The following is a 14,593-nucleotide window of genomic DNA, read 5'->3' on the forward strand; positions in this document are numbered from 1 at the left end:
AGTTAACGGATCCTTTGGGGATAAGCCTATGATTTTGATCTCATTAGTATTCTGAGCTCCATTCAAGTGTGACTGACAGTCACACAAGTCAATACAGGAGCATTTTGGGAGAGCCAAGATAGAGAGTTTTTTTCTTATACATTAGTGCTCCTGTTCTTACGGAGTTCATCAGAAAAACAAATCAGAGCACTTTTGTTTCAACAAATGAGTGTAATGAAGCTGTATTTCTAAGAAAACTGCATTATTGGGCTAGAAGAGAGATAAAATTCTAAATCGCTTGTACAAATAAAAAATGTTACTGAAGGAAATGCAAATATATTGTAGATGATTATTAACTCTTTCATTTTCACTTTCTTTAATCTTAGGTCGACTCATAGCTACAGACTAAATGCAAGCTTAGAGATTTAGAAAGCAACGAATATTTATATCTTTGATGGTTTTAATCCATCAAGCATACTTCATAAAAAAATAGAGTAAAATCAAGACGGAACACCATCAGACCATTAGAAATGGAGTAGAAGAGGGTAGCCAAAGACCTGGGAAAGGATGTCAGTCCCATCTAGTATTTTCCTCAGGTTTCATTCCCAATTCCAGAAGAAGTAATAGATGTTTAAAATATTCAATGGCATCCTTTTATCATGCTACTGAATATAGTTTGAAAGCTTAAGGTGATATGTTTAAAGATTAGAAACAATAAAGAAAAATCCTGCAGGCTTATAATGAAAATGAAACAGGGAAAATTGTAGTAAGATATTTTGGATTTAGAGAAGAATGTGCCAATCACCAAAACTTAATGTGTAATTGCATAAAAATGCTGGTGCAGTGAAATTAGAAATTCAACAGATGGTCTCAAAATAAAATATTTCTGCAGTATATGAGAACAATTGATCCCTAACTCCTCTCAAATGAAAGTGTGGATAATTAAGTGCAATCTAAATCATCCAATCCAAGTCAATTCATTTTATCAAATCACCCAGGGGAATGAACTCAAGAAAAGGCAACTTTCACTGAAAACACAATTTCTCATTTAATTGATTAGACAATTACTGAGGGACTATTGGGGTTAGAGAGAAGATACAGTTATTGATAAGAAAGAGAAAATACATCCTTTACCCCTGAAGAGCTCCTAGTTGAGAGAAACTGAGAATACGCACCTAAGAACTTGAGAATATTGACCATGTATTCTCCTGATTTTTCATAAATGTTAAAATAAACAATAAATTCACTATAATAGACTAAATTTGTCAAAGATACCACTGACTTGTAAGAAAAGATTTATAAGATCTGACATGTGGTGAGAGCTGAACTTGGTGTCACCTAGCATCTTTTTCTGGACTTTTCACCAGGAATAACTTTTGCTTTTAGCAACCATCTTAAAATGGTTAATTTATAGGCATTTTATTCCTTTCAGCATTGCTCTACCTTGTTCAGTACATTTCTCTAATGGTCTTTATCTATTCAAGGTAACTAAACTTTAGCAGCCCACTTCGTGTTCAGCTTTATTATTCTGAGGCATTATGGGCCCCACAGGGACACCATTCTAAGGCACTATTTCTCAAACTTTAGTGTGCATCAGAATCACAGGAGGGACTTGTTAAAAAATAGGTTGCTAGCCCCACCCTCAGAGCTTCTGAGATGGAGCTGCACTCACAGAGTAGGTCTAGGATGCAGCCCAAGAATTTGCATTTCTAATTGGTTGCCAAGTGATATTTATACTACTGGTCCAGGGACCACACTTTGAGAACCACTTTTCTAAGTGATATCTATCTGCTTCTTCTCAGAAGTAAGAGAGGTGAAGTCACAAGAGGAGTTGAGGAAGCCAAAAAAGAGTTTTTTTACTCCCATGAAAATCTCAGGCCTGGCTCTGTCTGTTTCTCCTCTTTCTGCAGGGTTCTGGTATTGAGTGTCTTTTTAAGGTAGGTAGCTCCTAACACACATGTGCTCATAATGGTATGATGGAAGTCAGCTTATATATTCAGGGAGATGTGCAGGTCGCACTCACAGATTAAGGATGAATTATTTCCAAAATAGATAACAAGATAAAAAGTAGGAACTGAGATGGATCTAGAGATTGTCTTACTGAGTGAAGTAAGTCAGACAGAGAAAGACAAATATATGATATCGCTTATATGTGGAATCTTAAAAAAAGGTACAAATGAAGCTATTTACAAAACAGAAATAGAGTCATAGATGTAGAAAACAAACTTATGGTTACTAAGCGGGAAAAGGGGGGGATAAATTGGGAGACTGGGATTGACATATACACACTACTGTATATAAAATAGATAACTAATAAGAACCTACTGTATAGCACAGGGAACTCTACTCAATTCTCTGTAATGACCTATATGGGAAAAGAATCTTAAGAAGAGTGTATATATGTATATGTAAAACTGATTCACTTTGCTGTATAGCAGAAACTAATACAACATGGTAAATCAACTATACTTCAATAAAAATTAATTTAAAAAAACAGGAACAGAGAATCCATACCATATTAAAGCACATGTAATTAGTGCCTTCTCACTCCAACAAAGGAAAACTTCTACACACTAAAAACCCAAGTACTAGAGGGCTGGTAAATGATCAGACTAGGGAAGGATGGCACTTCTTAAAATAATTGTTAGGAGTGTTATCAACTCCAGACACCAGGTTGCCTTTCCAGGTGATAAAGAATGTGCTTATCGCTGAGAGTAACAAGAGTCTCATAAAATGTCAACCTCTAAACTTAGACCTCTCCTGCTTATCCTCATTTTCTTTCATCTCCCACTTTTCTTTGTTGATAATTGAACACAAGTTCTTTAATACAGTGAATTGGGACTTCCCTCGTGGCGCAGTGGTTAAGAATCCGCCTGCCAATTCAGGGGACACCGGTTCCAGCCCTGGTCCAGGAAGATCCTATGTGCTGCGGAGCAACTAAGCCCGTGCTCCACAACTACTGAGCCTGCGCTCTAGAGCCCGCGAGCCACAACTACTGAGCCCGCGTGTCACAACTACTGAAGCCCGCGACCCTACAGCCCATGCTCCGCAACAAGAGAAGCCACCACAATGAGAAGCCCACGCACTGCAACGAAGAGTAGCCCCAACTCGCTGCAACTAGAGAAAGCCCGTGTGCAGCAACGAACACCCAACCCAGCCAAAAATAAAAAAATTTTTTTAAAAAGAGCTCTGCATATCAATAAAGAAAAGACTAACAATCAAATGACAAAATGGCAGCTCCAACCATAGCTTGTTTCCTTGAGCAGGTGCCTAGGTCACAAGTCTGTGTCCTGGCTGCAAAGGGTCTTCGGAATTTTGGGTTCTAAGTTACATGTTAGGAAGGCAGGAGTTATATCACGGGAATGTTCTTTAATACAGAAAGTCTGTTTAAAAGATGGTGGACGTTCATGACTATGACAAATATCCACTACCATTCTTTTGCACGTTCTATTATAATGGTGGTCACAAGGAAATTATGGATGCAAATTTAATTTCCATTTTCAAAAGCCCAGCTAATTACTTACTTACTTAAACATTCAGTTGCTATTTTCAGGACTAAAGGGTCTTCTGTCATTCATTTATTCTTTCAGTTTTTCATAAGCCCCCAAAATATTTACTATGCACATACTATCTACTTGGCACTGTCTTCTAGGTGCTTGGAATACACTAATGAACCATACAGAAAAAAATTTCTGCCCCCATGGAGTTTACACTCTAGTGAGATGTCTTCAGTCATTGTTGGTACTCCACATCAGTTTTCAAACTTTTAATCCAAACAAGGACAGGTTAAAATGGATGGAGCAAAATAAGTAGTCCAGTGTTTGTCAGCTTTTCTAACACAGTTCTATTAGTTGGTTTAGTTCCTAGGCACCTGCCTCTTCAAATACATGGCAAAGATATTTTAAAATCTGGTAAAAATATTTTAAAATTTGATATATTAAAAAATACTGGGGGCTTCCCTGGTGGCGCAGTGGTTGAGAATCTGCCTGCCAATGCAGGACACACGGGTTCGAGCCCTGGTCTGGGAAGATCCCACATGCCGCGGAGCAACTGGGCCCGTGAGCCACGATTGCTGAGCCTGCGCATCTGGAGCCTGTGCTCCACAACAAAAGAGGCCACGATGGTGAGAGGCCTGCGCACCGCAATGAAGAGTGGCCCCCGCTTGCCACAACTAGAGAAAGCCCTCGCACAGAAACGAAGACCCAACACAGCCAAAAATAAGTAAATAAATAAATTAAAAAAAAAAAAAAATACTGGGAATTCCCTGGCGGTCCAGTGGTTAGGACTCTGAGCTTCCATTGTAGGGGGCCTGGGTCCGATCCCTGGTCAGGGAACTAGGAACCTGCAAGCCGTGCAGTGCAGCCAAAACAAACAAACAAAAAACCAAAAAGGTGTTTGTTGTTTGGATGCTTACCTCATTGCAGTGAATAACTGAGATCAGACTACCAGAAATATGTATATTAAATTTGACTATTCAAAAGAGAATATAATAATTAGACGATTCTTTGCTTGCCAAAAATTAATAATATTTTAAAAATTCTTTAGAGATGCTGAGAAAAGAGAGCAAAAACTGTACGTGTATTATTTGCAGGTGAGGCCACTGTGTGTTCTATCTGGGACCCAGTTGGGTGTATCTCTATCCCTAAGTCACATTGACTTAGTCACATTGATTAAGTCACATTAACCAGAGAAAAGTAATATTTGCTTTAAAAATGATGACATATAGAGTTACTTAAAAAAATACTTCCAAACCATTACTTCATTTAGCAATTTTTTTTCTTCAGAATGTTTGAAGGCCTTGTTCCATTGCCCACGAGCTTCTAGTGTTGTTGAACAATGGATGACATTTTGGTTCTTAATTCTTTGTGTTTGTCCTGTTTTGTGTTCTCTTTGGAAGCTTGAAGATCTTATCTTTGCGGTATGATCAAATCTCCTGATCACATGCTTTGGTATAGATCTATTTTTATCTGTTTTGGTGGGCACTTCGTGAACCCATTTAATTTGGTAACTCATGTACTTCAGTTCTGGGAATTTTTCTTAGATTATTTCATTGATGACTTTCATCATTTTTCCCCCTTATCTCTCTTTTTGGAGCCATTATTATTTGGATTTTGTACTTCCTGAACTGGTCCTCTCTACTTTCTAAGAGATTTCCTTAACTTCCTCTTCCAAAGCATTTATCAATTTTCTCCCCATTTATACTCTCCCGTTTTCAATCCCAAATGCTCTAAATGTCTCACATGATAGTGGCTTCTCTCAATTGTCTGATAACCAATCCTTGGTTGTCTGCTCATATTTAAGAACAGGACAATAAAATGCTGATTGGAAACTCTGAGTGATTGGGTGGGGGGTTTGTCAGCTATAAACGTCTCTATAGAATTATTTGTTTGGGCTAATAGGTGGGGACCTCCCATGTTAATATCTTCAGGTCTTTCCTCTTGGGTTGATCAGATTCCACATAGAAGGATCTTCTAATCTCTTCCTTGGAAGTTGAAGGTCTGGCTGCTGGAATCTGGGAGCCAAGTTGGTAAAGATATTTGGGAGCCTCAGCAACCAATATACAAATGTTCACTTAATCCCCCTACCCTCTAGAGATCTCCTGCTTTACCTTCTGCAGAGAAGTTTGCAGTAAAGCCATTTAATGGCTTAAATAATAAATGACACTAGCAAGGAGAATACTCTTTTTAGCTGTGAACAGAGAGGAAAGGCGAAATCCATAACCAGGAAACCCCCAAAGGTGAGGGATTCTTGCTGGCTGATCAAAGAGAATGAGGAGGGGATCGTTGATGACTAGTAGAATCTGGCTTATGATAAAAGTGGAAAATCTTGGCTTTTAGTTCATCTTTGATGTGAGTGCCACGAACTGAAGGTAATACTTCTTATTAAACTAATTGTTACATAAAATTCTTCCCTTTAGTCCCAAGGGGACAGCTATGGAAAAGAAAGCACAAACTCCTAGCTGCTCTCCTACAGAGCAGGGAGCTACAAAGGAGTCTATTAGCCATTAACCTTCGTTCTAAGGGGAAAATGTTAGGAGGCCAGTCACTCCATCTAGATAGCAACTTGCCACTTGACTTGATTGGCTCTATTCTCTCTCCTCCTCCTCCTTTTCCTTCTCTGAGCTTTCTAGAATTCTTGCCTTCTGAATAAGAGGCCAAGTTCAAGTCATTCTCCCAAGGGAGCAAACTGCATTGTTCTGGCTGCTTTTTCTTTTGACTGTAAAGGTTTCTTTGGGCATTTCAGGTCTCCCTGATAAAATTGTGTGTCTGTGTTTTCGAGTATAGAGTGGGGGGCTCTTAGAAAGAAGAGACTGAAACTATGCTGACAGAATTCCTGTGTCTGCCCAGCAGTAGGCTAAGGTGAATGGGCAGTAAACTAAAATCTATCAGATTACATCCATTTTGAGGGCAGGGTGGGTTTGATATTTTCTGTTCCTAAACAGCATTTAGCACCATGCCTTGCATGTAAGAAGCGTTCATTAAATATATTTCAATATTGATTTATTGATATTAACTTATACTATAGAAACAGTACTATTAATTATCACTGAATATGTGTTACTGGCTGTTTCTCTCTGAGCTTTTTAATAAAGCTTTCTGGCTCTATCTGGCAAGGTCAGCAAAAGCCCAGAAATGACTTACAAATGACACAACTCCAGTTTTTATATTCTTTTTGTCTTCCATATATGTCCAGAGTATTATAGAAAATCCATTGGTGGGGAAAATATTTCCCTATTAAAAATGATACATGAAAAGACTGTATTACAGGATAAGAAATATATTCATGTTTAATGTCAAATGACTGACAGATTTAATTCCAGCCTCCCTTTTTTGAGTGTGTACTATACACCTGGCACTATGCTAGGGGCACAGTACAGACAGATGCATAGCGGTCCCATCCCTCAAGGAGTGTTTAATCTAATGAGGAAAATAAAGTATATAACAGTATGGGTCATAATAGAAATGAAAAACTTCAGTCAGTCCCTCAAAGGAGTGAGGGAGCCCCCATGACTGAGGGTTTGGGCAGACAGTAATTTCTTTCTCTAAATTAGTTGTATGAGAAGGATGAGAAGAAACTGGCTCTCCTTTTGTCTTGAGATGGGATTATATGCCTTCTCCTTTCCCCAAGATTTCTCTTCAGTTTTACCACTGAGAATCTTTCTACTGGTATGGGGCCTTAAAAGTTCTAGTCAGACTTTTCATCTTGATGTTTAGGTCTTTGCTACAAAAAATGGCCATTGGGCCTATATCACTTAGAACACATTAGATTACAAACAGCAGAATACTCTGATCCTGTTGGTTCCATCAATGACGGTAGTCCTGGGTTCAGAAGCTGTGATCAGAGACTCAGAAACATCACCAAAGCATATCTTTTTCTGCCTATGCTTTCTCCATGTCTGCTTTATTTTCACCTGGCTGGACCTGGTGGTTGGAAGATGGCTGCCCAAAGTCCAGAGGTTCCTTGATTGTTTTTTTTTTTTTCCGTAAAATATGCTGGTGATATTCCTTCACATTTTTTCATTGTTTATATGCTCCTGGATTTCTTGAGTACATGCAGAAAGAGGAAGTTGCCTCTGAAGCTCTCGGAATATGAAAAAAATAAGAACTTTCCCCAAAGCCCCCAGCATTGGCCCAAATCGTGTCATGCACATTGCCAACCAATAACTGTAGCACGGAATGGGACTGTGCTGCTTTATTTAGGTTGGAATTTTGCTCATTTGCTTGGAATGGAACCGCATTCTCCAGGAGGCAGCCAGGCCAGGGATGTGATGCTAAGAAAGGGGGTAGGTGTTTACCTAGATAAGGGGTAGTAGATACAGGGGAGGTTGCCACAGGATCTGGCCAGGTGCAGGGTGTAGCCGTTGAGAACGTAATGGAAACCCTTACCCCCAAGCTACAATTGCCTTCTTCCGCTGGACAGCTCTGTTTGTAATAAAGTACAGTAATTGCATATTTGCAGCCGAGTCTATCTCCTTGTTTCCATGCAAATCTGGGCTCCAGTGGCTCCTTCTTGCCAGGTTGTTGCCCTCAAGGCGTTGGCTGCGTTTTTCAATTTGTTACTTTGGATATGTCTTCTTTCGTCACAGTGTTTCTTCCGCCTGGGGCTTACTGGTCTTTACTGCATTCACTGACCCAAAAGAGTAAAAACATTGGCTGCTATTGGAGAAAACCTTACTTTGACATCTGAATAGAATGAAATTGAGGATTAGTTATTTTGTCCTCTTCTTACTCCGTTTGGGGTTCTTCAGGCCAAGTTCAGTACTTGCGCCAAGACTGCGACTTTGTGACAGAACCTCTCTGGGCTGTCTCTGTAAAATGAAGGGACTGGCTTGATCCATTTACAAGAACTCGTCCTGCTGTGCGATTCGGTGGCCTCTTTTGGGATTCGGATGGGAAGAGAGGATTGTAGACGTGGACGCTTGAGTGAGTGGAGTGTTTGGGAACCTGAAGCCCACGTTGCTTTGTGTGGTTTGAGGAAGGTTTTGCCTCTTCTGCGTTCCGCTCAGCAACGAATTTGACCAACCGTACCTACTCCAAAAGCTGACCGAGGTGGCCGGTCTCCTTCCCCACACACGCATCTTCCAAGCCGAGCCCTACGCAGCCTCTCAGGGCCGGAGCCTTCGGGCCAGGCCGAGTGTGGCATCCGGCGTCCAGCGCGGCTTGCTCGGGAACGGAAGCCTTTCAGGGCTCTGCCGCCTCGGGCTGGGTGGCCTGGGCAGTGGATCCAGATGCGCCCGCTGTAGCGTCTCCGCCGCTCCGCTTCGGGGCGGGAAGCCGGAGCAGGACGAGCCGGGGGAAGCGCCACGGTGACCGCCTACCCTCTCCCGGGGGCCCGACCAGGCGTCCTCCCGGGCGGCCTGGCCCTGCCTCGCTGGGTGTCTGCGCGTGCCTCCCACCCATCCCCGGCGGCTCCGACTCCGGCCCGCTTCACCCCACCGCGGGCTTTGTCCGCCAGCCGCGCGCCAGCCCCTCCCCGTTCCCGCAGGCTCCTCCCCGCCCCCTCGGCTGGCCCCACTTCCTCGGCGCAGGCGGCAGGAGCGGGCCGGGGACGAAGGGGTTAACCCGGGGCTCTTCCCGGCGCGGAGGGATACAGAGCCGAGCCGAGCGCGGTGCTGAGGCCGCCTCAGCGAAAAAAATGTCCGCCTGAGGAGACCCACAAGTTCTATTTGGGGGGACCGCCAGCCCGCCCCGGGAGGAAGGGGCGGCCAGGCCTGAGAGCTGCCTCCCCCGCCCGGATCCGAGAGCTCGCGCGGGGCAAAGTGAGCCGAACCGCCGGGCCGTGCAAGGGAAAGCCCGAGCCCGCTCTCCCGGCCAAAGTGAACTTTAATCGGGGTGGTTGGATGCGGAGACGGGGCGGCAGGTAATTGCGGGCCGGCAAGCGGGAGGGGGACGCCGTGTTGGGGCTGGGGGCTGCGGAGCGCCGCCGCGTCCCTGCCGAAGCGGAGGCGCCCCCGGCCCGCGCCCCAACTCCGCGCCCCTTTGTACAGAGGCGAACTCGGGGTCCCCTCCAAGTTGGGGAGCGGAGTGGGGGCGGAGGCGAAAAGTCGCGGGCGGCCAGGCCCGCGGGCGGCGCGCTCGGCCTGCGCGCCCCGCTCAGCGCTCGGCTGGGGTTCCGGGGCGCGCGGGAGAGCGGGTTCTTCGGCTGCCGAGCCAGGCTCATTGTTAGGCAGGTCCGGGGCCGGCCGGCCGCGGGCAGGGCAGCAAAAGTGGGAGGAGGCCGAGCCGGGGGAGGAGGACGCCGGGCAAGAGCGGGGCTAGTTGTCGGTGTTTCTGTTTTCTTTTTAAAAACGCCCCTCGGACGTGCGCGGGGGGGATGTGCTTTCCGACCCCCGGGGCCCGCGGGGGACATCCGGGCGGCGGCGGCGGCCGCAGACGCGGGCCTGCGAGCGGCGCGTTCCCTGCAACTTGTCAGTTCTATTGTTGCCGAGCCAGAGAGTCACTTCGCTACTCCCCTCGCCGCCGCTCCGCTCGCTGGATGCCCAATCGCCCCTCATCCCCGCCCCTCGAGACCCCCGCCCCGGCCGGGCCCCGCGCGTCCGGCACCCCGCGGCTGCGCGGGGTAGGGGGCGCCGGGGAGGGGGCAGGGACGGGCTCGGAAACTTGCGGGAGAGGCGGCGAGTTGAGGGAGCCGCCGCGTAGCTCCCGGGCCGGGCCGAGAAACGCGTGGATTCACGGACCCGGCGCGGGCGCTGGGCTCTCCTGACCCCTGCCCGCGCGGCGGTGGGGAACGAGTAGGGTATTGGAAGTCAGCCCGGCGTTTTTCCTCTTCCTCTACGCCCCTCTCCATTCTCGTACACACTTTGGGCCTCGGTGGTCTCTCGCTGGTCTCTCGCTGAGCCTCTTTCCTCTGCCTTAGGACCTGCTAGAAGTGGCCGAAGATGAATCCCCAGCAGCAGCGCATGGCTGCTATAGGGACCGACAAGGAGCTGAGCGACCTGCTGGACTTCAGTGCGGTATGAGAGCTTTCTGCGGCATCTTGGGGTTCTGCTGAGGTTTACAGAAAAAGAAAGAAAGGGGGGAGAGCGACGTGGAGACTAAGCAGCGTGAACTCGCATCTGCTTTGAGCAGTAGTTCTCAGGGCTAGAGTCCAGCTCCCCCAAGTTGGACACCTGAACTTTGATGTAATGTCTAGACTTGCAGATTTAAAACTTTAATGCCAGAGGGGTCATTTGATTTAGCCAGTTAAAAGGAGAACAGCGTAATCTTGAGCTTTGGTTGAGTCATCCTCTGACCCTGATGATTATTAGGGATTTTGAACTTCATATGAAAAAAAATTTTTTCTTCGACACTCCTAATCATTTCCCTTTTCAAGATGTGGTATAGTTTATGGTACCTGAAAGATGTCAGTTACAGGAAAGCTAGTGAAGGGCTAGGATTCCCAGCCTTTTGGGTTGAACCGTTTTAATATAAATATATATGTACTTATACATGTGTATATGTGTGTGAACATATGCATATACAAGAAGTACATATGTGTATGTACATTAAAAATTTTCTTAACATGGGAAATAATTGAGTGACTTAAAAATACCAGCTGGCCCCACTGCCCTTATTTCTAATGCGTTGAATTCCTTTATTAACTGCTGGTACAAAGCGAAGATCATTGACAGAAACTTACCACTTAAACTTAATAATCTTAGAATCTCTCATGTAACTGACTGGGTTTTCAGAACAGAAAATAACCAGTATTTCCAAATAGTGTGAGGAAATAATATCACTAAGTGTATTTGCTTTTCTGGGTCTGAGTGTATATATCCAATTTTATTTTAACTTCCCTCTGAAATACAGCAACTAATTGATGACTCTTGGTGAACTTTTGTTTGCAAGGAATCTAGAAGAATTTCACAACTAACAGATGCGTTTGGGTTATTTTGCAGATGTTTTCCCCACCTGTTAATAGTGGGAAAACCAGACCAACGACACTGGGAAGCAGTCAGTTCAGCGGATCAGGTAAGATCATGTCTAAAATCAGAAACTCATATTTTGGTGTTGTGATGTCTAGTTAAAACTATAAACAAAAACAAACAATCCCCAAATGTGGGCTGTTCCTTTAAGGATCCATTGACATTTCTTCAAGAATTTCAATGTGAATTTAAAAAATTGTTCTCTTTTCTCTGAATTTTTAAATTGAAAATTATCTTGTTTGAGTGCAAGGGATTATAGCATGCCTCTGTATTTAGAAAAGTACCAAAAGAAAATGCTCTTTGGTCCATGTGTAGTATTTTTTTTTTATTGTTTATTTAAATATTTATATTTTAAAATTTTTCTAAATTTTAGCCCATTAATGTTATTAAACCTTTGGATTCTAAAGAATTGGTAAAATAATATTATTTAAAATATGCATATGAAAAGTGGAATTGAGTCAAGCAGTAATTAGTAACACTTATTTTAAAAGGTGGCTATTCCTTTTGGAAGTCTTCAGGAAATTAACAATTTTGTGCACAGTTATTTAAAATGTTACAAATAAATGAATAGAAAGTTAGATGTACTTTCAAATAACACATGATTGAATTCTGTCCTACGTAATGTTACATTAGGATGTTTAGAGTAAGTTAAATTAGATTCCTAGTTCTACACTAGTGCTTTCGTCCTCAAATTTACTTTCTGTATATTTATAACTACTCTACTCCATTATTAACATTTATCCCATATTTCTTAAGTGTGCATTTTTGGTTTTTTTTACTTAGTTATACTCATGATTTAAAAAAAATAAACGTTCCAGAAGCAAGGTCCATTCTAGTGTACAAAAGCTATCATTTTCTGTTTAACTTAGATTTATTCCTTAGTGCTGGGAGAGGTAAAAAAAAAAAAACAACAAAAAACAAAAGCCAAGACAGCAACATAAGAAAACCAGCTGTCAAATCTCTAGGCTGAAACTCAGTAATTCCTCTTTGACCGGTGCTTTTTTATTTCCCATGGTAAAATGATAGTTGATTTCTTAAGATACTGTGGGAGCAAAACATCAGAAAAGAAGGTCAATTTCATAACCAATTTAACCTTTTATACCACTTTAATTAAAATAAGTTTCTATTTAAAAATCATACACTACCTTAATTTACTAAAATTCATTTTTAATGATGAAATTACAACTTAAGGGGAAAATATAGCATGTTGTTTAACATCTCAAATAAAAACATTTTGAATTTTAAATATCCTAAAGATTAATATTATCCTTAATCAAAAGGATATCATAAAATGTCAGCCAAACCCCAGCTCTTCTCCCACCTCTATCCATTTATTGATAGTGGTTTGAAAATCATTGCTTTTTTGGGTTGAGGAGAGAAAATTATTAGTTAATATAGAAGAAGGCTATATTCTCTTTCTTTACTACTGTTTTGAGTACATGTCAGTTTTCGCAACTGATACATTCTCAGGAACTTTCAAATTTTCTTTGTCTAATACATAGTAGATGCTTAGTATATGTCATTAAATGAATAGTGATATTGCTGTTTCAGACTGTTAGCTCTGACTTGAATTGTAGAAAATATATTTAACTGACATTCATTGATATCAAGGACATGAACTTCAGAAACTGGCTATTAGAAATACTTTCTGTTTTTAGAATAAGGGCAAATATATATTTTTTACTTTTTAAAATTAAGGTATGATTTATGTAGTCTAAAATTTAAAAAAAAGTTCAGTGAACTCTAGCATGACATTGGAGCAGTTGTGGGTCCTTTCTGTAGTATGCATTATACAAAGAAAAAAATTATTTTTGTACATTGTAGAAGTGTTCATGATATTTGATTCTTTAGAGCAGGAAATTTTTAGCTTTAAAACTGTTAGGTTTTTTTATCCGTTGAAAATTTGAACTTAAATATTTATCTGCGTGGTTTGTTTTAAATTTCAGGAAAAAAGTGTAATTAAAAAAAGCTGTGACCGGAAGGGAAAATAGCAAAGCAGTCATTTTATATGAAAGTATACTGGTAGATATGGTCCTATATAGCCATTTCTTAACTTAAAGGAAATGTCTAAAAGAGGTTGGTATGGCAATATTGTTTTATTTGTGTATTTTATTGACACTTTAATAATCTTCTGACCTCATGTCAAAGGATATGTAATATGTCCTAATGCCTGATTATTTGCAGTGTATAAGGAGCTAAAGATCTGACTTTCCTTCTGAAGAGGTGACTTAAAGATTAGAGTTATCTTGTTTTTGAAGTAACATTTGCAAAATCCCAAGCCTTTTGCCTCATGAAAACTACAATTGTGTAGTATAATTTTCTTTATTGATTGTCCTTTTTGAGGATGACTTAATTTCAGTGTATGCTATAGTACGTGATGTTATTTTAAAATCTTATTCCTAAAGCGATATATAACTTGTATGATAGCCGACACTTTATCAAAAGTCTCAATGGAAAAGGCTAATGTGTATTTCCTATTACTTATTTGTCTTGAGGAATTTTTATAGTCATATTTTTTCATCAAGGGTGTTAATTTTCTTTGCATTATGATACAACTGTGAATTTGTCTGCTTGGTATGATAGAAGCTGTGAGGTATTCTTATGGTGACCTTGAGAGAGGGGTTTCTCTCTGTAGGAGTTAAAGGTGAGGCACTTTTGTAGGACAGTGTATAGGAGGAAAGCTTGTTGAAAGGATTGACAAACTGGAAATCGTTCTGGTGTTTAAATCCACTGTCCCGTCCAGCTTCAGGGATTGAGTATGGAGAATTAAATTGTGATATTGGATTTAATTTTTGGTAGTTTAAATGTTTACATGATATCTGAAAAATTTCCTTTGTTAGTTTTTGAATCCAAGTAACGAGATGTTGGAAGGGAGTGGGATAAATTTGTTTAGTAAGCCATCTATATATATTGAGTCTGTCTCTTATATTTCTATCTAGAGAGTTATTTTAACAAGTAAGTAAAGCTTTTACTTTTCCTTGTTCAAATCAGACTTTTGTAACACTGTAGATTTCTTCTTGCTCAAGATTTTTGGAAAGAATTATAAGAACTATTTTCTAGCTCTTAATTTTTAAAAGGAATACAGTTTTTCATTTGGGGGGTATTTTCATATGCACATTTGGGATTTTTGAAAATATTGAATTTTCAAAAAATTTTCTGGGAGGCCAGAAAAATGAATTCTCATTAAATTACTCTTCAATATTTTTTTAA

General features: G+C 41.5%; 1 protein-coding gene across 10 annotated transcripts in view; it reads left to right on the forward strand.

Moving 5' to 3' along the window:
* The first annotated feature begins 9,036 nt into the window (after positions 1-9,036).
* The window catches only part of TCF12 (transcription factor 12), a 373,830-nt gene continuing 368,273 nt past the window's right edge, over positions 9,037-14,593 (forward strand). For 2 of the 10 annotated variants that reach the window (XM_082446355.1, XM_082446358.1), the window contains exons 1-3: positions 9,039-9,339; positions 10,336-10,432; positions 11,357-11,429. In XM_082446355.1, the coding sequence (XP_082302481.1) occupies positions 10,358-10,432; positions 11,357-11,429 (148 nt within the window). In that variant the 5' untranslated portion in view covers positions 9,039-9,339; positions 10,336-10,357. Of the gene's footprint in view, positions 9,340-10,335; positions 10,433-11,356; positions 11,430-14,593 lie in introns of those variants that run through there. The other 8 variants (XM_082446362.1, XM_082446363.1, XM_082446357.1 and 5 more) reach the window with 7 other exon arrangements.

Source organism: Balaenoptera physalus, assembly GCF_965194825.1.
Source record: "Balaenoptera physalus genome assembly, chromosome: 2".
NCBI classification, from domain to species: Eukaryota; Metazoa; Chordata; class Mammalia; order Artiodactyla; family Balaenopteridae; genus Balaenoptera; species Balaenoptera physalus.